Genomic DNA, 25,418 nt, shown 5'->3' on the forward strand with positions numbered 1-25,418 from the left:
CTTACTTCTTTCCCCCCCCCCTTTTCTTTCCGTTTCTGGTACCAGTGGCAGTGAGGAGGGCCCCGGTTTTAAGGGAACCCTCTATTTCAGGGTGACTTTGGTTTAGTTGTTAGCACGGCTTTGGGCTTGGGGTGGGAAGTGGCGGGGGGGGGGTGACTTAATTGCCCAATGTACTTTGGCAAGCAGAAGCCGCATTGTTTTGTGAGCTGCATGGATGGGTTTCTGCGTGTTCCAATTCCCCAGTTCTTCGGGGGATTTAATTAAACCCCGGTAGGTGGTTGGCTTGTGCGGATGACAGGTAGGAGTCTCGGTTGCTGGAAATAGCTGGTGTTACACGCCAGGCACGGAGCTGGTGGCAGCAGGAGAGCTGTCGCCGTGCTTTTGCATTGAGGTGGAGCTTTTGGGGCAGCTCTCGTCACACGTTTGGGGCTACCAGCAGGGCAGGACAGCCCCGTTCATGGCTGGTGGGGTGCTCCCTGGGTGCTGCCTCCCCCTGGCAGCGAGTGGCTGAGCACCCATCAGTGCCACCACCAAACCCCAAGCCCTGAATAGCCTCTCTGCATCTTACCTGCTTGTCCCAGGCACGGGTTATCACATCCATAAGATGTTTCTTTAAGACCAGTAGGGTGTTCTATTGCTGCTGGTTTAAACCCCTTCGGGGAGGGGAGGTGGGCTTGATGCTGGCTGTGCTTGTGCCTGGCAGCTTCCCACTCACCGCCAGAGCTGGCACTGGTTTTGGCTGGTGGGACCTGTGTTGTTCCTCCTCGCTGGGTTATGATTTGGTGACCATTGTGCCTTGGGTACCACTGCCCCAAGTCACACTCCTGGCGGCAGTGCTGCCTGTGGGCCCAGCTGCAGGGATGGGGAGAACAGGGAGAGGAGGGATGCAGTTGCTCTTAAGCGCTGCTTTGGAAGTGCTGCTTCGTAGTCTGCCCTCTCCAGAGGTGAGAACTTCATTATTTGGGGTTTTTCCTCCCTAATTTTAAATCTATTTGTGCCCATCCGAGTCTTTGTGGTCTGCATGTGCCTCGGGAGGGGATGCTGCGCCTCATAAACCCTTCTCTGTGTTGCTTCCTAGTTCTTGTTGAGACAGTGATTTCCTTGTGTCCAGGGAGGGTCAGTGCAGGAGGAGCCGATGTGCCAGCATCCGCAGGTGAGTCGGGAAGGTAAGTTCGCGTGTCCAACCTGCTCTGAAATGCAGGAGCATCCCTCTGGGTACATAAAGACAGGTTCCCATGAAACATTCTTGGGGCACTGCTGGGACCACCTCGGAGAGGTCGGGATGAGCTCAGACCACTCCGTTCAGCCGCTGTCTTTCCGATTTCACATGGAGAATCCAAAGGGATTTGAAAGGAGCTACAGGGTCAGGTGGGATGATTCAAGCACAGAACTTCCTAGCACTGAACATAGTTGTGCTGTCATGTCCTGAGCACACACATACGTATCTCAGGTGTTTCACTGCCTGTCCCAGATTTCCACTTGCCCAGTACTTGGTGTGAACGTTGGTTTTCCCTTTGCACTAGAGAATAGGTCGATGGAGGTGTATTGAGCCCTCACTTTGCAAAGTCCTTGCTCCCGTCTCAAACTAGGATAAGGATAGGGTTTTTTTATATAGCCATATAAAACCATCAATTAAAACATGAACCTCAACCACAGAATGGATTCCAGAGCTGAGATTGATTGCTCACGATTGCTTTCTTTTCGAGTCACTGGAAGAGATGAAAGAAAGAAGTGCACAGGTACAGTCAAGTAAAACGTTACAGAAATACCCATGGTAATCACAGGGGGGTTGTTTGGTTTCAGGTTTTAGCTTTAGGTTTAACTTTCTCTGGGTACTTGGTGGCTCTGTGGTGGTTTGCTGGGGTGTTGGACCCAGTGCTGTCGGTATTGAGGATGCTGAAGTGGTGAAAAGCTGCTGGCGGGGGGGGTTGTAGCAAACATCTGACTTAAGATCTGCAGTGATTTGGGTCAGGAGAACGTTTGGAATCCCTGTGTTGGAGGTGGCTGCAGAGGCAGGGATCGGGAGCAGGACCAGCCCGCAGCGTGTTCAGTGCGAGGGGACAGCACCGGCCTTTGAGCCGGCGGAGTCGTCTCTGGCATTGCCCAGGGCTTCTTGTGATGCTGCTGCTGAAGAGAATGAATCGGAGGAAGTTGTCCCGTAAAGGGGAAAGGAAGCAGAAGGAGGTGCCAGGCTGCCCGCATGGCTCCTGCACAGCCAAGTGCCTCCGGTAGCCTCTGCTCTGCCCCACGCTGGAGGTCCCTGGTACAGGCAGAGGAGGTGATGGAGTTCCGGGGTGTCTTTAACATCCAGTCGCGTTGGGTTTATTCATTCAGACACTAAATGAGCATAATCTGGTCTTTTCTAAAAAACACGGGGTTTTATTTCTTAACATTTCTCAGAAAAAGAGTATTTTCAGGCAAACCGAACAGGTTTGAACGGTTGGAGCCTGCATTGATTTATCTGACATGTTAACATTGGGACGTCTGGAAAAATCCTTGCTGTTCAGCAGCCCCTAAGAGGAAAGCATAAGGTAACGTTTCCCCACAGAGCATTTGGAAGGACCAGGCTCTTTACAGCAGCAAAAGCAGCAGATCTGCTGGATCTGAAGTGCTGGGACCCACGTATTAAGGATGCTTAGGGGGTGAGGGGGGGACAGTTAATTGCTGGCTTTGTTTCTGACCCTGTTTGCCCTATGTAACTGCTTGTTCTCTTCTAGTTACAGACTTTCTGATAGCACCCGTGAAGAAAAACCAAAGTCCTGTGGTGGTAATGCATGCACGTTCAATGTCTTCATTGTAGAGTGTTCTTCAGTGCCTTATAGCATGGTTTCAAAATACATACATACATACATATATATATATATATATATAAATCCAAAATACCATTTGGAATGTCAACATTCAGTGGGCTTTGAGGAGATGTAGCAGCACATCATGGTTTGTAGGGACAAGGAGATACAGACCATTCTGGGCTGCCTCATTACCTCAAGGATAAGACAAGAAAGTGAGCTTCTGGTTATCATAGATGTGGGAGCTAACGCATTCCCATGTATCTCTTTAGTTGAGTTGAACAGGTACGTGTAGATCGGCTCTCTTGGTGCTCGTGCCTGTGCACATCCTCTGCAGCTCCAAATACATTCCCTATGAGCTCGTGTGTCCGTGCGTGTCTCAGCGGGGCTGGCCCTGCAGGCAGGAGGGACTCGAGGCTCCTTTTTGTCCTCCAACATGGGCACGAGCACGGTGCCTTCAGCTGGTGCCTCACCTATTGCTTTCCCCAGCACAGGATCAGCCCAGGTACTCTTGCGCTGTGTTTTTGGTGGGGGGAAAGGTGGGGTTTGGGGGCCGTGGCGATGGAGAGTTGTCAGCAGTGCTCTAGCAGCACGGAAATACTGGAGTTGGGGATCGCCTGTTGCTCTCCAGTATTGCATTGCTGCTTTAGTGAGGCTGGAAATCGGTCCCTGCCGCAGGAGCCGGGCTCTGCTGCTGCGCGGGGGCTCTCGGCTCCCACCCCAATAAATCACTGCGGAGGCAGCAACCACGGCGGGCTCCGTGTTGTTCGTGGGGAGAGGGGTGCACCCCGCTCCCCTGTGCTGGTGGCTGCCCCATAGCCCAGCGGGCTGCGGGGGCTTTGGCTCTTCTGCATCTGTGGGGAGGGAGCTGGGGGGTGCCTGGTGGCAGTGGGGACAATGGGTGATGCTGGGCGCTGTGATGGGAAGAGTTTGGAGGGCCCGGAGTGTCTGAGGGGGTCTCTTGAATGTAACAAAGCCTCAGTTTTAGGGGCCAAAGCTCTGATTCTGGGGTTGAAAGACTCCTTTCGATGCTCCAAACCTTCTTTTTAGGATAGAGACTACTCATGGAGGATTCAAAGCCTGGGTTTCAAGTCCAAAGCCTCATTTTGACCACCCAAAGACCCATTTTTAGGTGTAAATCTGCGTTTCCAGGGCCAAAAGATGCTCTTTTTCAGGTTCCAAGTCTGTCTTTTAGTACCTACAGCCACCTTTTAGGACCCAGGGTTTCAGTTCTACATTCCAGACCCACGGTGTTGAGGGTTTCAGAGCCTCCTGGGTAAGTCCCAAGGTTACTCTGTGGAGTCCGGAGGCTCATTGCAAGGGCACAGCCTCTTCCCCAGGCAGGGCTGGGTGCAGCGTGGGGCTGAGCACTGCCCGGCGGCTGCATCACCAGCAGCTTGTCCCATCCGAGGTGCTGGAGTGGGTCTAGAGCAGGGCAATGGAGCTGGAGCAGAAGTGATGGGGAACGGCTGAGGGACCTGGGGGGTTCAGATGGAGAAGAGAAGGCTCAGGGGGGACCTGATGGCTCCCTACAAGTGCCTGCCAGGAGGATGGAGCCAGGAGGGGCTGGGCTCTGCTCCCAAGGAACAAGGGATGGGACAAGAGGAACCGGCCTCAAGCTGCCCCAGGGCAGGTTCAGATGGAGCTGAGGAACAATTCCTGCCCCAGAGGGTGCTCAGGCATTGGAACAGGCTGCCCAGGGCAGGGCTCTGTGCTGATCCTTATGCCATGGGGGCCCTGGTGCAGCCGGGGGGGATGCGGGGCCACTGCACGCCTGAGCAGCCCCATGGCAGCACCTGCTCTCCATCAGTGCTGTGCTCACCTCCTTGTGTGCAATGCCCCTGGGGAAGGCTGGGACCACTGGGGAGCCCCTGGGGGTGATGGGGAGCATCCCAGAGCCTTGTGGAGGCAACGAGGGGGGCCCTGGGGGATACTGGGAACCCCAAAGGGCAACCCAGGACCTTTGTGGGGCAACTGGGAGCAAGGGGAAACCATGGAGAGCCTCTGGGTGTAACTGGGAGCCCCCAATAGGCAATGAGAGCCTTTCTGAGGGCAACTGGGAGCCCCGTGAGAGACCACGGGGGCAAATGGGAGTAACTGGGAACCCCTCGAGTCCCTGGAGAATACTGGAGGTAATTGGGAACCCCAAAAGAGAAGTGAGAACCCTTCTGAGGGCAACTGGGACTGTGCTTCACTGCGTCACAAGAGGGGTTTTACCCAACCTTGACCAGTGTGAGCGCATCCCAGGGGCCATCTCCCAGATTTCCCCCCTGGAAAGAGTTTGTCCGGGGGGGGGGGGGATTTTTGCCCTGGGGAGCACCGGGACTCCACTGCATTGGTTTTGGTGCTCAGGGACAGGACGGAAACGGGGAATGGTGCACGGTGGGGCTGCAGGGGGGGGATTTCGGTGGCAGTGCCACTGCCAGGCCCTGCCTCTCGCGCAGCCCCCGTCCCCCAGGAGAATGGGAGGAACAGGAAAGCCAAGAGGAACAGGTTAATGGGGGAAGTACAATGGCACAGTACTGATGATGCCAGCAGTCATCAGTGATGGACAACGGAGTAATAGCGGTAACTGGAGGACAACCTAATACTAATAACAGTATCTAACGTATAACAATAGACCTACTGTCTGAAATGCGTATCGGAATCCTTACTAACAACGGAATAGCACTACTAACAATAGCAACACCTAAAGGATAATGTGCTGCTAGGAACGGGAAGAACAATGGAATATCATCAATGAGAACAAGGGGAACAGGGATGGGAGGGGACCGAAAACTGCAGCGGGGCTGCTGCACTCTGGTGGTGTCACAGTTGTGGAGGAGCTCAGCCCGAGGGTGGGTGTTTCTGCCGGCGGCAGTGGGGCTTTGTATGGGAGCTCCTGCCCTGAGCGGTGTTGAACACCCTGGAAGTTGGAAAACACGCGGGGATTTGTGACTCCTCTTGGCAATTCCAGCCCCCCCTCAAGCCAAGCTCCTGAGTTTCTGATTCGGTGGGATTTGGGCAGGTCGGTGTTTAAACAAAGCACACGGCTGGGGTGGAAGCTGGGTGTAAAGGTGCAGGAAGGCCGAGGGGGACCCTGAGCTGCGCCTCCCCGCTCGGGAAGTTCCCATTTGAGCCCAAGTCAGCCGTTTCCAGAGGCACCTAAATCCAAGTCCCCTTGGGCGCTCCGGGCAGGGGAATCCGCTCCCGTCACCGCCGCCACGGGGCTGCTCCGGAGCCCGGCGCCGGTTCTGCTGCTCTGCTGCTGCGCTCTGGTGTGGCAGAACACGGCGCTGCTTCCTGGGGCTGCTGAGGCTCTGCAAACCAGAGAGAGTTTATGGCTGTGCTCCTTCGTTTTCCTCCTCTCCCCAAAGGTGGAGGAGAGCTCAAGGGAATAAAGAGCTTCAAATGTCCGGGGAGGGCCCGGGCGCATGGGGATGTGTTACATCCAGCACAAAGGCCAACTGTCAGCCGGAGCCTGCCCCAGTGAGCTCCCCTGAGCACCGATGAGCCCAAAAGTGCTTTAATGGGACGGTGAGGACGGGCACGTGGCAGAAAACTGGGATGACTGGGATGAGTGCTGGGAGCGGAGTCGCCCTTTCCTGCCCCAAAGGTGCAAGTGGGGAATAACTGAGCACCTCCTCTTCAGCCTCCTCCACCGCCTGCAGCAGCCTCTTGGTCTTCCCTGCCATCAGTGGAAATCGGTTGCAGGCAAAGTAGATCTTCTTCTTCCAGGTATAGTAATATTCGATGCACTGCGACACGGACTTAGCTGGAATCTGTTGTGAGCAAACCAGAAGCAATCTGTAAGGGCGATGCTGGAGGCAAACCTTGAAGGCACACACATACAACACATCCATCCATCGGCTTTACTGGCTTTACTTCCTTCTGTAGCTGGTGGAAATTGTTCTTGTATTGGCAAAATGCTTTGTCAAGAGCTGCTGCTCCAGGGGATCCATGTGTCTGTACCTGGGAATGACCCACAAGGTATAAATGAGATCACCACAGGCAGAGAGATGTCAGCACAGCTCCTCACTGCGCTATCGACATCTCTGCTCCTTCAGAGAGCAAGTGCCCAAGCCCAGAGCCCCACGCTGGAGGTTACCTGAGTACTGGTACCCAGCCAGAGGATGGTGTTGAGTTGGCTGGGCACCCCCCTGGTGCAGCAGCTCCAGAGCCTCCTGTGGAAGCGGATGGAAAAAGACATTGCTCAGCCCCGTCAGCGCTTGGCAACAGCAGCTCCAGGATCCCCTTGGCAGCAGGAAGGAGTGGGAATGATCCATGCACCGAGGCAGGTCCGTGCTTCACCAGCCTTTCACTACCTGGCTGGTGCTGGCACAGTCCTTATCGTGGCAGCCCTTGGTATGAGAAGCCTCAGCGCTGGTTCTTTCATGGTGATGAAGCTTTGCACTTTTCCAACCCTCTTCCCTGTGGTGGCTGCAGTGACTGTGACCTTGCAGGGCACTGGCAACTCTGCAGGGCAATTTCCCCATCAGAACAGTCACCAAACGACATCTGCTCGTGAAATTCAATACAACAAAGTCCTTCAATACTACAAAACAGAACCCCGGCTGCTGTGATGTCTCATTTGCCTATACAAGTACCTGCAGACAGTCGAGATCTGATCTTGTGAGGCGTAACCTGAATGGGAACTAAAGGCAGCAGACACCGCAGGCAACCTGTGTGGATCACGAGCATCCAGCTCCCTCGAAGTAGTGTTAGCTCCTTCGTGCTGGATCATCCTGGACAGGAGAGCATCACACACACAGAAGCACCACTATGGAATCACTCGGGATATACACCCACAGGGCAGCTTAAAGACCCCCATTTGCCTCGCTTTTCCAACCGGGATTCACCCCCACCACAAGTGAAGTGCCAGCTCTGTTCACATGAAGACTTCTCAGCCCATCTCCCAGCTCTGCCTGGAGCACTCTGGTTCTGAGCAGTGAGACACCACAAAGCAGAGCCACCCATCTGTAGTACAAGGCAGGCAGACGTCGGAGGGTGAGACAGAGCAGCAGTGCCTACAAATAGCCAATCCCATCTTTCCAGCATACATTTGTGATTCATAAAACATGGAACTAGAATGAATTTCAAATGCCACATCAATGTTCAAATACGAGATCTTCTCTGTGCTTTCATAATGCTTTAACAATACACGTCTGGCTTGCAGAAAGTTGGCATTTAACTTGCAAAGTTGTGACTAAAACCCCAGCCTTTTACCCAAAATGTCTCAGTAAGAGTACCAATTGCATTTTCAGCTTTGGTCAAGTGAGACTTTCCCTTCCTGTGGGTGCTGTGAATGGCTGCAGTGTTCGAACTGGTCCAGCAAGGCTGGAGAGAGGTTACCTTCTTCTCTGAACCATTTTCATAGGGCAACAAAAGCTTTTGAAGGAGGAATCCCTCAGGGGTGATAAACTTCATTGGACAAACACCTACATGAAGAAACGCAACCAAACCCAAGTGCCTGTTCCCCAGTGTTTGGAATGGGGGAATCCGTAAGGCTGGGGTTTCTAAACCTGAACCTGCTCCGTCTGCTCCAGGTGAGGGGTGCCAGGAGGCAGAGCTGGGCTCAGTGCAGCTCAACAGCATCTTCCCAAACCTCTTTTGTGACTACCCCACATGTCCCTGCAGTTCCAACCCCCTCAAGAGCTGTGATTTCCCCACTCCAGCTCTGGTTTGGGAGATAAACCCCCTGTTCTGACTAATTCAACCTCCCTGCCCTTTCCCAAATCACAGCATTTGTGTAAGCATCTTAACCGAGACAGGTATTTTAGGGCTGCTGCTAACTACTACAGACGTAATGGAGCACGCCACGGATGGACAACACCAGAAGTACAGAAACATGACTCAAACTTCAAAACCACAGAAAAAAGCCTTCCAACAAGCTGGCAAAACCCTCATTATGCACTGAGCACTGAGGAGTGTTAAATCCGAGCATACAGTGGAAGAAGGGCTGCCACACTGAGAACTGAAACTCAGTACAAAGGTGTTACTGAAACAAACCCAAATCCCAGAATCCCAGCCTGGTGTGGGTTGAAAGGGACATTTAAGCTCATCCAGTTCCAACCCCCTGCAACAGGGACTTAGAAAATGGTTGCATTTAGATTTTTTACATGTGTGTGTGCTTCATGACCATATAATCCCCACTCTGTTTCTGCCAGAACAGAACAAAGGACAGTGCTTAAACCGTCTCTGACATCCAGTTTGGTTATAGAACATGTGAGTGTTTCAGTGTTTTCTCCCAGCACTTTATCATCTCTTATAGACAGGACAACATCACCCAAAGGCTCTACAGAGATAAAGGCAGAGTTTGCCTCCACTGACAGAAACACTCAGGAAAAACCTCACCGAGAAGAAAATGTCAAGAGCACTTTAATATACAGAATGAGGGGCATCGATGGATGGGGCTTATTTTAAAGAGACAGCCTTTATTTAAAGTACTTTGTTTTGCAGATCTTATAAAGTAAAACGTTACCTTTTTTTTTTTCCCCACAAATATATTAAAATCGTTTAAATTTCAAAGGCAATTCCACTGACTGATGGATATTTGGAAAGACAAAAGAAACCTCTAACAGAAACAGGCAGCTCCACTATGAGACTTTAAACATTCCGCTTTGTCACTCCAGCTCCTTGAAACAGAAAGAAAACTACGAAACAAAAAGGACATTTTTCACCCCGACTTTCCTTTACAGCAGTAAGGCAACTCCAGGAGATCTGAACGAGCTCCTTGGAGAGTACAGATACTGTAACTGGCTGCTCCTCATGCTTTCTAACACCCAAAGGTGCAACAATCCATTAATCACATTTTGTGCATTAAAATATAAAACTTAAATTACAGCTTTTAAAAATATTACTAATAGACTTCCCTATCATAAAATGTTTGACATTTACAGTACTCGGAACTATTTCAGTTCTGGGTTGATGAGGTTTAAGCAATTTACCACTGCAAGAGTTAGACTCTGGAGCTCACGAACAGCACAACCCAACCAGGGGCAGCAATAGTCGGTAAGAGTCATAGTGCAAATCAAAATCAGGAGTGCAGAATTGCACTAGTTGTTTCCATCTCTAAGATACAAATGAACAAGACGAGCTCTTATATTGTACATGCAATAAATTATAGTAAGCACAGGACAATGGGGGCATTCTACACGTTTAGCTGGTGTACCAGAGTTGAAGCCTGTGAAAGATGGGACTCGGTAAACAAAACCTGTGAAAGCTCTGTTGCCACACACAGCACTCCAACTGTGCTTTCATGCCTTGTACTTCTGCTTCCCCGTCTCGCTGATCACACAGATATGCTGAAACAAAATGAAGTTAGAAAAGTCATGTAAGAGACCAGGAGCACAAGCACGTTACACGTTTCAGTACAAGACACTTGTGATGCTGCTTATGCAGAACACATCGAGCCTTTTTTTGTCTAAAAATCTCAACCTTGCCTTTTTCCTCCTCCCCCTCACTGTCCCACCCAGCGTCTGCTGAGTGAGACCCAGATGAAGAATTACTGACTTAGAATTGAAGCTGAACCCCTTTTAACATCCAAGGTCTCTCTAACGCTAACATAACCAAACCAATGCACTTATTTGCTGTAGGCATCTGGTAACCTCAGAAACTTCCACGAACTTATTTCAGAGCTCACAGGAGATGTGTTGCCTCAACTCTTCATGCAGCAAAACAGGTTCTAGTTTCCTAAGAGCTCCAAAACACTCTCCTGCTGCTCTAGGATTTGCTCTCATCATTGCATCACCAATGGAACGTTTGCATAAGAGGCACGATTTAGGGAGAAGGGAGGGTGATGTGAGGAGCCTTCCCTTCCTTCCTCCTCCCTGGTTTTAAATGCACAAAACAGAGAGAAGAAATGACTTACGTTCAAATCTCTGAAGTATTCATTGTAATCTAGGGCGTATCCCACAACAAATTTGTCTGGCACTTCAAAGCCAACAACTGAAAAAGACCATAAGGCACCATCATGTTAGAAAAGAGCTTCCTAGAGCTCACTGGACCTTTTTACAGAGGCAGCGTGGAATGCTATAGGGATATAAGCATCCCCACTCATTTCATTTCTTCCACTCAAGTACCCTCAGATTAACATTTGAGCTCTTTTAAAAGTCTAATTGACTTTGCTGATTTAACAACTAAAGCAAAATTAAATGGATTCATTTATTGGTTCCCACACAGCAGCACAGTGCACAAGAGGCACCCACAGGCTTGATGAAAAGGAAGGTTCAGCTGTCAGCTCCTTCAAAACTAAGGATGCTCAATCTAATAGGACTTTCTGGGAAGGGCTGGGTGAGTGAGCATGGGATAACATGAGTACCAAACCCAGAGTAATTGCAGGGAAACCAACACTTCCCCCTTCAGGAACTGCCTGCATGGAGGCTGCTCTTGCAACTTGCAGGCAATGGCCTGACATGCAGGAATATACTATGACTGCTAAAGCACATCCCAGATGCTGATTCCCTCATATGGAGAATAGTGAAGAGCAAAGAGCACTCTGTTCTCTATGGAGTCACTTGCAGGTTACAGAAACAGGTAGTTTGGGTTCTTCTGAAAGGCTCCTCAGCACAGGGCAGCTGTGTGCTTTCCTCTGTGAGGAAAATAGAGATGAATTGTACAGGTCAAAGAAAAGTCTGTGTGCACTTGTGGAAACATTAAGGTGATGTTTACTGTCTACTCGGCCTCACAACACAGAGATAAAACAGAGGCCCAGCCCTGTTGTCTCTTCTTTCAGAGCTCCCACGTCCTGCACTGAACAGGTTGCCTCTGTGCACAGATGGCAAAATAAGGCAGCTGCTGCAAGATGCTCAGAAGCAGACCGTTAAGCCAGCTAAGCCCATAATAAGATCTCAGGAATGAGGGGCATCCTTGACTGAGGGGAGCACCTCAGTCAAGCTTTAAGGCATCGAAAATCTTCAGCTCCAGAATATCTTACGACCTGGGAAAGAGGGAGGAAGAGGATGTGATTCTGCTGCTAAATTCACTCCACTTCCACAGTGAAAGTATGTGGTTCAGATTAACAGGAATTTAGCCTCTGGAACAGGGTTACAACACAAAGCCCTTCCCAAGGCAGGAGGAGCTGTCACTCTGGTATCACCGTCTGCTGTGCATCCTGTTCCTTTCTTTATGGCCTTGGGATAGACAGGAGAAGACAAGAAGGGAGTAATTCAGATGCCCAGACATAACCTGTTTCTGCCAATTTAGGCATCTCATCACAGTAAACTTTTATCAGACCTGCTACCCCACATGGTCCTCCTACATTACTGGGGACACCCAAACAGCATGAGGTAACTAGGTGTAGGCACTCAAATCACTCCCAAGTGTCAAAGGTGTATCCAGCAGATTCTGCTGACCAAAGCAATTGACTACAACCAAGCTGGGAGGATTTACCCATGAAAAGGGTATAACTCAGACCAAAACACCAAAGTTTGCTTTTCATACAGTAACATATCACAGAAAGTTAAGGGGAAGAAAAAAAAGCATCAGATCAAATCCAGATTAATTCTGTCAAAATAAGAGCAAAAGGGTACACAATACATTGACATCTGCTTTAAAATAAGTAATGGCTGTCAAAAGGTCACTTACAGTCTGGCCGATATCCCACGCTTCGAGGAGTTCTTTTTACCAACAAACTGTCAAAGAAAACCAATATAAAACTGAAACACAGAAAAGAACCACATCCATTTTGATGACAAGCAAGCTGAATCTAGGCTTTGTGTGCATAAATGAAGCCATCACTACACATATTTCAAGCTAGTATCTGCAGGTGCAACAAATCCTAATGACAAAAGCGAAACTTTCTCAAAGCACGAAAGGTTCACAGCCTAAAGGATAACTAACAGGTCTTCGAGAAAGGGGCCAGGAGATACTGAGCTGGATGGACTGTCATTGTGAAAAGTGTGTTAGGAACTTCAGGTGCAATTTAGCTTAGAGCTAAAGAGGTGACAACTTGGGATCTGGCCAGATCAACGGAGCTCTTTTCAAAGGCATCCGTATTACAAAACAAAAGTTCAGCTGCTTCAATGCAACCTCCACTGCACCAGTGCAATAAGTCCTCAACTGCTTTTTACTGTCGGTACTAATAACTCCATGAAGTAAATGTAATTGATTCTGATGGTCCTTCCAGAATTAAGTCAGAGGTGTAAAAAGCATGGAGATACAGAGCTGGGGGTACTGGAGCAGAGAGAAATGCTCTGCTAGTTTAATTTGATTCAGTTGAGCACTTCCAACCCTCAGAAGACAACCCCCCAGGCCTGACATCTGTCTGTCTGTGAGATACAGAGGCTTTAGGAGGAAAAGAAAAGGTGGTTGATAGATGAACAGAAACAGAGGTCATCGTAGCTTTGTGCATTAAACACAGAGCTCCTTCTCTCCTGGGTCACCCCTCAAGGCGTCAGAGCCAGTTTCCATTTTAAACAGTTCTGAAACTTCTAGTCATGAGAACTGGTCTCAGATTTGATCAAAGAAACCCCACAATCACATTAGCATGAACTCACATCTCCCTGCTACAGCTGCTTAACTGTCAGAGAGGAGGAGGGGAAAAAGAAAGAGAAGAGAAGCAAGTGAAGTGACTGAGAACATTACACTCAGAACCATCTAGAATGATCACGTTTGCCTGCTCAGGTCTTGAGCAGGCCCAAATTGCTGCAACAGGTTCAAACAACAGGAAACTGGACTCTGTTCATACTGTCTTATATTCATGCTGTACACTGCAGTGTGAGGGCACTTGTCAGTGACAAACACTTAAAATTTGGCACACCTAATCCAGCCAGAGAGAAACCCTCAAGCACCTTACCTTCAGCAGGTCACCTCCAGATTATCAGCAGGAAGAGCTGTTCTCTTGTGTCTAATGACTGCTTTGACATAGTTATGGCAACACAACTGATTAGATATCACTCACAGCTCTGCTTTATCTCTAATCCCCAGCAATCACTATGCTTTTCTTGCAAAATGTACACCCACAGCACACTAGTGCAAAAGATGCAGTTTTAAAAAGGAAGTAGGAAGAATGTTGATATTGGTCAATAACCTAATTTTATCCTCGACATTTCGTGCTGTTTGCAAGTTATTTAATTACAAACTGCTTCAAAACTAATGGATCCAAGTACATCGAAAAGCCTGGAAGAGCATATGGCTGGGTGACTGTCACAGAATGACCTCTAAAGCTCAGCTGCGCCATGCACACTACACAAACAATGCTGTTAGTGTGCAAACTAATTTAATTCTACCATTACAGGCAAACTAAAAAAGGTTTCTATTACACAGGGACACCACAAACAGAAACAAGTATGTTTGAATAGATATTACATATATGTGAGTGACAACCACTGATATTTTTACCTCCTTTTCTAGTAAAGGTCTACACTTATGAACTAAATGTGTGCTGAAAATAACTTTACCAACTTCAGAGGGCATTTTTAAGTACAAAAGATTCAAATTCTTCCATATCTTTCTAAACCTAATGTGGACTTCAGTGGTAAAATCCCACAAATCTCACCATAATATAAGGAAAGACATGGCATTTTGTAGGCCAGGCTGGAAGGGGCTTGGACCAACCTGCTCTAGTGGAAGGTGTCCCTGCCTGTGGCAGTGGGCTGGAACTGGATGAGCTTTAAGGTCCCTTCCAACCCAAACCATTCTATGATTCCATGTACCAGGCATACAAAGCTATTCCCTTCTGAAGCACTGAAATTCCTCCAGCAGCAAGACTGGAAAGGGCCAGTGTTAAACATATCTTCTCATAATAAGCAGAAGTGCTTTTGGAGTTTATATACTGAACTTCAACAGATCATATCATATAGGACTCCTGCAGAAATGTTCCCACCCTTTTCTCTCCCATGGAAATGTATTATGCAGTCTTTTCCTTAAACACTGTGTGTCCTTCTTAATGTGAAATACAGCACAAATATCAACACGGAAAACTTACCTGGCTACCTTCACCATCTTTGGATTGTATTGCTTAAGTAGAGACAGCAATGTCTTCATTGTTTTACCAGTATCTATTATATCCTGGGAATAAAAAAACCTCACGTAAGAAAGAACAGTAACCATGTCAGAGAAGCATTTTCAAGTTACTATCACAGAAACTGGTCATCCTCAACAGCATCAAAATATGCCAAACTCCTATCTGCGATCAAATATACGTGACACTTAACACCACGCTGTGCTTATGCAACTACGTTCAGTCAAGTGATCACACACATTAACAATAGTTCTTAATTGGGGATAACTGTGACTTTGAAAGCAGTTACTGAACTATGACATTCTTGGCTCCTTTTAGAGATTTTATGGCTTGTGCTCCTTGCAGCTATCAGACAAACAATGTTTAATTTGAACACGATAAGAGTAACATTAGTCTTGTGCTGAGCTCAGTTACAGCAAAGGGAAAATAAGCAGAACAACCCATTATTGCAGTTAAAGAAAAAGGAGTGCAATTTACATCACAGATCCAAGAAATAGCTGGAGAAATTGCACTGGGAATATCTGGGTGCAGTTCTGAAGTCTACACTCAAACACGCTAAAAAGGGATTTTGACACACACACTGCTTTAATCCCATCCACTGCACAGACAAGCAGGAAAACAGAATATATGGCTTACAAGTGAGGATCAGAAATGGACTCCTCATCTGGACTGAAATAATAACACTGTCTTTAGTGGAACAGTCCATACCCTGGCCTGGAATCAAGGCTGTTTGAAGTGAAGGAGGCAGATAACACAGGCGCAGCGATGTCCTGGTTTCAGCTTATTTTCCCATGACTCCCAATTAAAATATCAAACAAAGCAGCCATACCACCTTTCACATGTAATGCTTTTAATCAGGGCTATAAACTCAAGAGAAGTTAAAGGCATACAGATACACAGATAAAAACAGAAGGTGGGGAATAAACAGACGTAGCTACTTCCACACTGTAAAACAGAGCTCATTACTGGGCATTTATTGTGTGATTATCTGTACATTGGAGGTGAATCTCCATTTTGATCAGCTTCTTTTGCACATTAAAGGGATGCAATATAGGAAAGCCTGGTGCTCTGGAGCATAATATACTAAACCCCCAATAAACGTGCATTTGTATTGTTTGACAGGTAAAATAGTGATCTGGAAAGGGTTCGTATCTGACAGTGTCTAAGACAAGTCATGGGGTAATGATTCACTGAACACATGAGAAACTAACCTAGTTAACTGTCTGGGGCTTTAAAGACATACATTCATCTGCAGTGGAGCAGATATGTAATTAAATGCATCTGCCTATCTGAAGCAAAATATACTTCAAAGGACACCAGTGGTCACACAGATGACTGCTGTATACATACTATTTTGGTAGGAGTTTTGGAACTGACTGTGCTTCCTGTGGAATAATACAACCTTCTCAAAGAAAACCCTAACAACAAAACATCCTTAAAACCACATTTTGTGAGAGGAAACATCCTTCCGTTTGGCTGCTGAAGCAGTTGCCGTAGCTGTTTCTTTGCTTACAAACGGGCCATTTCCATTATTTGGGGCATGAAGACATTATTAGGCTGTACATCCATTTTTGCTGCCTACTGCTGCTGCTCCCCTATCCTAAAATTTGCTATCCTGAAATTGCTCCTTCCCTATCCTGAATTACTCCAGAACAGCCCTGTCAAAGCCAGGATTTCCAAACACAAGCAACTCTGCCCATCAAGAGAGAGGTAGGAGAGCAAGAATTGAGCAACTAGGCAATCAGACTGAGGTGTACAGTACCTGGTATCACCCAAAGCACCATGACAAAACAAGAGGAATGGGAATTTAGCCACTGCAAGATGCTCACTGAGAATTACTGTTCTCTATGCCACCACTGTCTAAACAAACTACACGCCGGGACATTGGGCTCAGATGTGTTTCTCATGTATTTAGGATATTCCTTCAAGGAACAGCTTTCTACCCTTGCAGTTTAATTTCTAGCTTGCTGCTTTATAAACACAGAACAACAATATGCTTTAATACCACCTGAGCAGGCTACTTTTTAAAACTAAACAACAAAAGACATTTTAGAATTGCCAGAATCCCAGAAAACTGAAAGCAAATGTGAACAATTTTACATGGATATTTTCCTTGCTAAATTTAGCAGTTGAATGCAACTGGAAAATTCAAAGCACGGATAAGTGCCAATTCAGAGCCCACTTCCAAAATTCAGGCCTGGAATAAGAAGCCAGAAGCCTTGAAACCAGAAACTGCAGGTTTTCTGGCTGAGGAACAACTTCTATTAGAACTCTTTTACCAGCCACACATGAGAACATGATACTTACTTCTACGATCAAAACATTCTGGTGGGAGGAAAAAAGAAAAATAAGAAAACTCCATTAACATTTAGAGAATATATCATTTCTTATATATACTAATCTCTAATTTATTAATTTTAATTGCAGTTAAATAGTTGTATCACCATCACTTACGTTGGTTTACACATGTAACAGTGAATTCTATGTAGTTAACAAATCTGATGCTCCAATAACCATTAGCTGTCAATGAGATCCTACTCAATGTCTCATGCTGAGCACAAAATGGTCTTTAAATTATTCAGACTTTGAGAATTCTAAACATATGCAAAAGAGATCAAAACACAGTCTATGCCATTTGTATTCTTCTAAAGCGGAGTGTCATGCTAGAGACATGTACGTATCTGTTGTTACCTACATCCTTTATGTTGAACTGTGACATACCTGCCTTAGACATCACATGTGTAAGGAGAAGGGTAAGGTAACATATTCTGACAGAGCAGGAGGCAGTGATGCTTTAACCCCAGATATCTGGCTCAGTGATCTCCATAGAGTCACTGGAGAACTGCAGATTCCCAGCTTACATTCTCCCATTTCCTTTTCTTCTCACTGACTGTAACAGGAATCTCTGTTCTTACTCTGTTCTGCACATTACACATCTTAACAACATGAATTCCCCTCCCTGTTTCAGTGAAACACCACTACAGCAAATAAACAAAGCTGCTGTCTTTTAAAGGCAGTTTGTAGACAACAACCCCCACAAGAGCATTCTTCTAAAGGCACTGCAGAAAAACAAATCTCATTAAACTTTGCTGATACTGAATGGGGTTTAGTTAGGTTCAAACTGTGGTGGGGCTTATCCACTCCCCTATATACAGTGGCAAATATTTAAATGAAACTCATTAGTTTTCATTTAAATCTATTATCTTCACACAGTAAAAGAGCAGCCTTAAAACCATGCAGGTATGTGTGTTCTTCTGGTTTGGTTTGGTTTGGTTTTAAACATACAAAGAGCCATACCTTTCCAGTCAAGGTTGAGAGGTCATCTCCACCAATGACTTTTATATCTCCAGTTGACTGATCATTCTAAGAAAGAAAAGGGTGAGCATTAGCATTACCAGAATTAATTGGGGTTTTTATTCCAGTAAATATCAAACCTGCAAAGTACATAACCAGGGAATGTTAATGCTTGCAAGAAACGGCACCAAAAGTGTCTATTAACTAAGAAATTGCAAGTGAAATTAAAAGGTGATTATTTCAGATTAAAGACTGTTTGACAAGCACTTTCAGTGCTTCTGTAACAATGCAAATAATAACTCAACTGAACAGCAGCAACCTCAGTGCACTGAGAAAGTCCCAAACCAAAGGCGTCCCAAATGGTGCTGCTTGACCTAGTAGATACACACACTGCTGCTGAATGCCTGAGATACTGCATAGATCGACCACAAAAATGCGATTCAGTTAAGCACTGTACTCATAAAGCTAAAGGACATTTCCTGTGTTCACCCTATCTTAAAATTATCTTCTTTAAGCTTTGCCTTGTTTATGTTACAGGATTCTCTCTTATCTATTCCTACGCTACCAGGGATTTCATCCTCCTTCCATGGAAGGCTGTAAAAAAATCATCATTCCTTACAAAATAACAATACAGCAGCTATTACAGGTATTTTTCCATTAATTTATGTGCAGAGATGACAGGCTTGTACTCCTCAACAAATGCACAGCATCAGGTTCCTGATAATCTCTCTGGCTACAAAGCTACACACTACGCTCAAACAAGACATCACAGAACCGCAGGTTACTGTAAACCTTTGGATTAGGCACGCTGAAGTATGATGATGAGCAGAGGAAAACCAACCTAACCTACAAAACCTCTCCTGCTCCTTCCCACCGCAAGCCATACCAACTGCTACACTTTTAACAGCAACATAAATCTTCATTAGCACATAAACCTGCATTCCTACGCAGGGGCTGAGTTCCTGAGCAATGAAAGGATAAAACAAACCAGTTGAAGAATTTCTGACACTGGTTGTAACCAGATTTCCACTGGAAAGAACTTTCTTTAATGATTAAGCAGTGTTTCAATTACCTTCAGGTGCATTATTTCTGATTTCAGGACTGGTAAAGCTTTAATGCTCTGTGGTTTAACACATCAGAGTTTTATGTCTGGATCTGTTTTCGCTGCCTCCCCCTTGTCACAACTGGAAAACAATAAAGCTTCACAAGACAGTAACTCCTGACTCAAGCGATTCCAAGTTCACCTTTTAAAAAGGCACTGTAAGTTCCTTATGGCATTTGCTCCAAGGCTTGATTACCAGAGATCTCTCAGAAAACCGCTGTGATCAGCCTGACCAGAGTCTACCATGTACTCCACTGACAATCCCCATTTCCCCAAGTGACAGAGCAACACATCCCTCGTCTTTTGGCTGCCCTTGATGACTACATAAGCAACGTTTGCTCATTTCCAAGCTGAAAGGCAGGAGACTGGTGAAAAGCCATTCTTCCTGCAGCACAAACAAAATCGACTGTTTGTCAGGAATACCAAGCTCTGGGGCTGTTCACAAACACCATCTTCCCATTTCTTAACAGCTTGCCAGATCATCAAAATTCATCTGTAAGGGCTTGGAAAGCTGGAGTTCTGAGCAAAGTTTAATCACAGCTTGCTCATGTCAGTATTCTTAAGAGAATTATTTTTGGGTGCAGAACAGTATGAACTTTGCAATGCAACACAAAAAAACCCATATGCTCGTAAATATTAAATGATCAGTTTGAAACAAGAATAGAACCTCAATTATATCCATTTCAGAACCATTACAGAAGTTCAGCTGCTTTGTTTATGTGCCCAGGGTATTTTTAACATCTTTTATCCAGTGTGTAAAGGCAGGCAGCGTGATCCAGTAATCACATCCAAAGACAGCAACAACAAGCTAGCTTCGCTTTCAACTGTCCATGGCAGTTTGTGATGGTTTTCTCCTCATTAAACATAGATGCTTCCATCCAGTAAAGCAAAGATTAAGAACTACAGAGCAGATACAGCATTTGGACTCTATTAATGATGGAAGATCCAGTTAATCTGTGACACACAGTTTGTGTTAGGACAATTTTATCTGGTCTATCAAGTTATGCAATCTAAAGAACATATGTCTGGATATTAATAACCACCTAAGAGAATCCACAGAAATTAAATACTCATAAATACTGTAGTGGAGGCAACAGGTAACTGGAGCTCCTCACTCATCTAGGACAAGAAAACATTCTTTTATAGAATTGGCCGGCAGAACCCAAAACCCTGAAGCCAACACCTCAAGGAAAACATCCTGCTTAGACAGCTTTCTGCCCAAATTCCTCCACTTTTCCTCTACTCTTTTCTATTACAAAATCAGGCTTTTAATTTCCATAAAACTTATTTTGCTGCTCACTCCCCTATTGATACCAAGGCACTGTAGTGAAGTAATAAAGGAAAGCAGCTAGTCGCAGTAGTAAAGAAATTAACGAAAGCATGCTCACACCAGTATGAGCAAAGAGACCATGCATGTAACAAGGCAGTCTTGCTTTTTAACAAAGAGTTTTCTCCAGCTGTTTCTAACCATTTCTCCACTAGTTTTTTCCAAGCTATAAAGTGGAGAGAGTGAAAGGGTGAAGTCTTCATGTTGCTTTTTAAACAAGCTAAGTAAGTGATTGGAAGTGTTCCCTTCCAACTTAAATACAGTGCACAAGCACAGGGAGTGCCTGGTGAGACACAACCAAAGCTGGCATGAACCTTTCTGCCCAGCCTTGCCTCCTCATTAAAGAGCATAGCTAAATTACTGCCTCGTGTTCAACAAACACGAGCATGGTCTCCAGGGAAGCCCTGGATGGCCCAGCAGTGTACATGCCTCAGGCACCAGGGCTGCTGGGTCTGCAAACAGACCTGCCCAAAGCTTCACACAGTTCTGGGCTCCACTGTGACATGTTAGCAGATAGCTCACCAGCAGTCCTGAACCGATGAGGTTCTTTGACAGTCCAAACTAAGTCAGCAATAACTCCTTCTCTGGTTGCACAGTTTAATGAAATGAAGGATGAGGTTGAGTTTCCAATTTAGTAATCTCTGTTTTTTTCCTACTGGCATAGGCACTCATCTACAACTGCAGCAAATAAACTACAGCGCTGACTTGAATGCAGAGCTGCTGAGACAGAACTAACAGCAGAACCTTACAAAACAATTCATTCCAGCACTAAACTGAAACAAAATAAATGGAATTATTTCCATGCCACAGGTGGCCTTATGGAACAAATCATAAATACCACCCTCAACACGAGTCCAGGCTGCTGCTAAGCCAGGAAGCACACAGTACTGACATACACCTGCTTCTTCCTTTGACCTGCACAACATAACCTCATATAAAACTCCTATAAAACTCACACATGACCTCACGTTACAGAATGTTCCATTTCCTCATAAAGTTAAATCCTTGTGTTCAGAATGAAAACAAATCCTTCTCCAAAAATGCAAACTCAAAGCAACCTATGGCTAGCCTTGAAAAGATCAAGCCACTATCATAAATCTACATTGATGAATATACTATTTCCTCAAGGACAAATACAGCTTGTTTTGTTCATTGGCTGCTTGAGCCAAACAAAAGATGAGATGGGGAACTGGGGCAGAACTGTTTTTGCAGCTTTCAAGTCTTCTTGTTCAATGAATGATGTCTAAACCACATAAAAACCCCTAGAATTAAGTTTTTATAACTGTAATTGTGGGTGAACCCTCTGTTATTCTAGATGCAGAGCTTCAGAGACAGGGTAGCGAGCTGAGAGAAAATTGTTTAACAAGTAAAGGACATGGAGAGGGTCTCTCTGCTGTGCATGATTTTACTGGGCTGCGGAGCTAAAGGTCTAAAAGAAAACAGGTTATATAATAAAGTAGAAAGAGAGTAAATTAACTTGTGACTCTTAATTCCCTTAATTATTTAATATTAGGACATTCTGGCAGTAACAGTATGACACCATGACTGCTAGTAATTTGAAGTTAGTCATATTCATATAGAAACAGCGCAGTACTGCAGAGATACTTACACAATAACTCTTCAACCTAATGAAGTCGACAGTCATGGGGATCGATTTGTCACTGTTTCTGTTCAGTGCTTTGATGTAGTCTAATAAATCAGCAAAAAATTTATAGCCACCCTTGAGTACGCAGAGTGCTACGATGTGGTGTCCTCCCATGCCCTTCATAATTTCTCGTGCCAGTCTTTCCGTCCTGTACAAAACCAAGAGAGAGTTAGCTCTCGCGACACCCTGCCTCTGCTCACTTACAGCAGCAAACTTGGAAACACGTTTTGCTCAGCAATAATTGCCTACCACCTCGGTCACTTTTACACATTATTGGTCAACAAAGTTCTGCTTTTCAAGGTTAATCTAACAGCAGTGCTGCCAAATGCCTTTGTTTTCATACATCATGCTCAGCCAAGGCAAAGCTTAACACTTTGAAGCTGTTTCACACTGGGTATGTGACATGAAGACGTTTTCTCCTTCCAGAGATAGGTTCAGCTTCATGCAAAGAGCAGCATAAGCTAACACAACCCAAAAGGCAGCAGGCCTCACTATACTGAGGAGCAAGGAAACCCTCAAATTGTAAACTACAGAGTGTATTTGCCAAGTCAGAATGCCAGCAATCTGTCCTAACTGCAAGACACAATACCAAGGAAGCAGAGCAAGAGAATACTGCACAGCTCCTCTGCAATCGTTGTTTCTAAATTTATCCTGTAATTTCTTTTAGAACCACGGTATGTATTTGTTGTGTGCCAGAGAAAGCCTACGATTGCTTTAAGTCAATTACTTAATAACATGTACTTTGTCCCAATTTTTTCCTTTATATGGACTTGCAGCACAAAGCTTTTATAGTATTTAAAAGCAGTAATTATAAGAAGGTTAATATCTAATCCACCAGGACCACACAGGATCTAGGTGCATTCCCATTCACAAGATCTTCCACAGCACATCGTACATTTTGGCAACCCCAGGAGTGACAGGCTGATACTTGTAGGAGTCAATGTCTACCCCAGAAGGCAGGAGGAAGGTGGGTATTACTTATCTACCACACAGACATGAGAAAGTCTAAGGTGATGTGATTAATAATTTACTCTTAATAATAACCAATGGAAACTCAAGAGACTGTGGTTGTTTTCAGACTGAACTGGCACAATGTTGTCTAATTGGGTTTTAAGGAGGTAAAAGATCAAACAAACACTGGAAAGAAAGGCACAGATTGCAACATTCCCCAAAACTTCATGTAAGAATTATGCCGCATTTCCAAACAACAGCGTAACTGCAAATGTCCAAACTCTTACCAGCCGAACACCAGCTACTCAGCACTTGTACTTCTTGGTCTCTAAATGAAATCTATTTAGACAGCCACCAGGCAGCAAAAACTGTCCCTGGAAGACTGTTTATTCCAGCATTAGGGAATCAGCTGGAGCAGTGCGCTGTGTGAAGTCAAACCAACCTGTCCATGATGAGCCCATGAGGAATATAGACTTTTTCCAGATCATCTGCATAATGTTTAGGTATGCAGAACAAGTCCAGGTCGTAACCTTGCTCATCATCGCCGATCTGAAACGGAAACAAGGTGAGATTTTTACCAAGCCTTATAGCAAGTCTGTGGTGAGAAACTGCTTCTGTAAACTACCAAACCATTGCTCCCATCAGGATCACCTTACTTCCCTCCCTATGGAATTCTCAATTGCACTGAACACAGTGTAAGACGTAATCTAACAGAACCCACAGTTCTGCTAGATTCCATTAAAAAGATAATCCATTAAAAATGATCCATTAAAAAACTATCAAGGAGCTTTCTACACCTCGGATTTTCCCAGTGTAATGCAAAACCTGCATTTGCAAGTAAGCGGGCAGAGGTTTAGACACGGACATTGTCCACATCTCCACAACAGAACACAAAACAGCTTCAGGAGCACGCCAGGTCCTGCTGCTGTGAAACGAGCTTCCTCAGACCACCATGTGCAAACTGTGGAGGCTCAGGATCCTTCCGAATCTGAAACACAAGCCCTGCTTCAGCAACCTGTTCCACATGGGCAAATTCCCTGTAGGAAACAGCCTGCAACACTAGCAAGTGTATATTAATTAGGACAAGGAATTAGTGTTTGTGTATCATTATACCAAATGCAGCACCATGAATGGCCTTAAAGCTACTACAACCTGAAAGCTGCAATGTGTTTTTCCGTTACTTCACTCTGGTTTTGCAGCCAAATGCTATTCGATGTAAAACGAAGGTAAGAATTCCAAAGGGAAAGCCAAAGCTCATCACTGACAGTTCACTAGGGCAGGCATTTTAAGCATCCGTTCTGGCTACTGCTGCTCTTGCAGGGCGCAGTCACTTCAGTGCCTAAGGAAGCACTTACCTGGCCTGCGATGTGCTCACACGGGACTGTGGATCGCCTGATGGGGAATTTCATGTCTATTTCACCCTCCCATTAAAAACAGGCTACGAGCTCCCCAGGCAGCGAGCCCCTCACCACGGTCCCTGCAGTCCAGAGCGGGCTGTTCCTATAAGAAGCCAGGTCGCTCCTAAAACCCACGGCATTTCCCAGCGCTCCAGACCCATCGTTACACGCAGCGCGTCTCCTAAACTTTCCTCCCTGCATTCCGTAAGGAACGGGCCCTTGCTGCGGGTTTGTCAGTGCCCGCAGGGATGTACGGCTCTATCTCATGAGCACCCGGCACCGGCTTCGTGAAACACCCCAATAACAGCTAAGAACCGCAGCGCACAGCGCAATACCGCAACGGAGAACGCTCGCCCTGCAGGAAGACACCCAAACGCCAGCCCCTAAGGGGCCCGGGGGCAGCCCGGCTCCCTCCCGCCGCCCGCAGCCTCCCCGGCACGCTGCGGGGAGCAACAGCAAGAGGAAGTTGAGCGGCGCCGCGCTCCGACCGGCCGGGAAGTTCCTTCACCCCAGCCCCGGGGCGCCGGCCCGGCCCCCGGCCCCGCGGGCCCCCCTCCCCGAGCGGGCCCGGCCCCGCTCGGCACGGGGAAAGCGCCTCGGGAGGGAGCCGCGGGCCCGGCGCCGGGATCCTCTCAAGGTGACTCGGGGGGGGCCGCGGCTCCTCCCGCCCGGGCCGCGCTGCCCCGGTGACCGCCGGCGGGACCCTGCTCCCGAGGGCCGGCAGCGGCAGCGCTGCGGGCCCCGCGCATGCAGACCCCCGGCGCGGCGGGCCCGCTGCCCGCCGAGGGACCGGGGCAGGCCTCGGCGGCGGCCGCACTCACCACGATGCAGGGGCTGGCGGTCGCCATGGAGCGGGGCGGCCGCCGGCGGCGGCTGCGGGCGGCGAGGAGGAGGAGGAGGAGGAGCGGCGGCGGCGGCGGCGGGCGGCGAGGAGCGGGAGGCACCGCGCCCCGCAGCGGCCCCCGGCGCCGC

General features: G+C 46.8%; 1 protein-coding gene across 1 annotated transcript; it reads right to left on the reverse strand.

Moving 5' to 3' along the window:
* Window positions 1-9,121: 9,121 nt before the first annotated feature.
* HPRT1 (hypoxanthine phosphoribosyltransferase 1) lies at window positions 9,122-25,418 on the reverse strand. Its single transcript, XM_065690080.1, has 9 exons — window positions 25,268-25,418; window positions 23,492-23,598; window positions 22,063-22,246; window positions 18,028-18,093; window positions 17,038-17,055; window positions 14,695-14,777; window positions 12,354-12,400; window positions 10,639-10,715; window positions 9,122-10,072 (listed from the first exon to the last, which is right to left on the reverse strand). Exons 1-9 carry the CDS (start codon window positions 25,292-25,294, stop codon window positions 10,025-10,027), a joined length of 657 nt encoding a protein of 218 aa, XP_065546152.1. The 5' UTR covers window positions 25,295-25,418; the 3' UTR covers window positions 9,122-10,024.

Source organism: Lathamus discolor, chromosome 9 (genome assembly GCF_037157495.1).
Source record: "Lathamus discolor isolate bLatDis1 chromosome 9, bLatDis1.hap1, whole genome shotgun sequence".
In the NCBI taxonomy this organism is placed as follows: domain Eukaryota; kingdom Metazoa; phylum Chordata; class Aves; order Psittaciformes; family Psittacidae; genus Lathamus; species Lathamus discolor.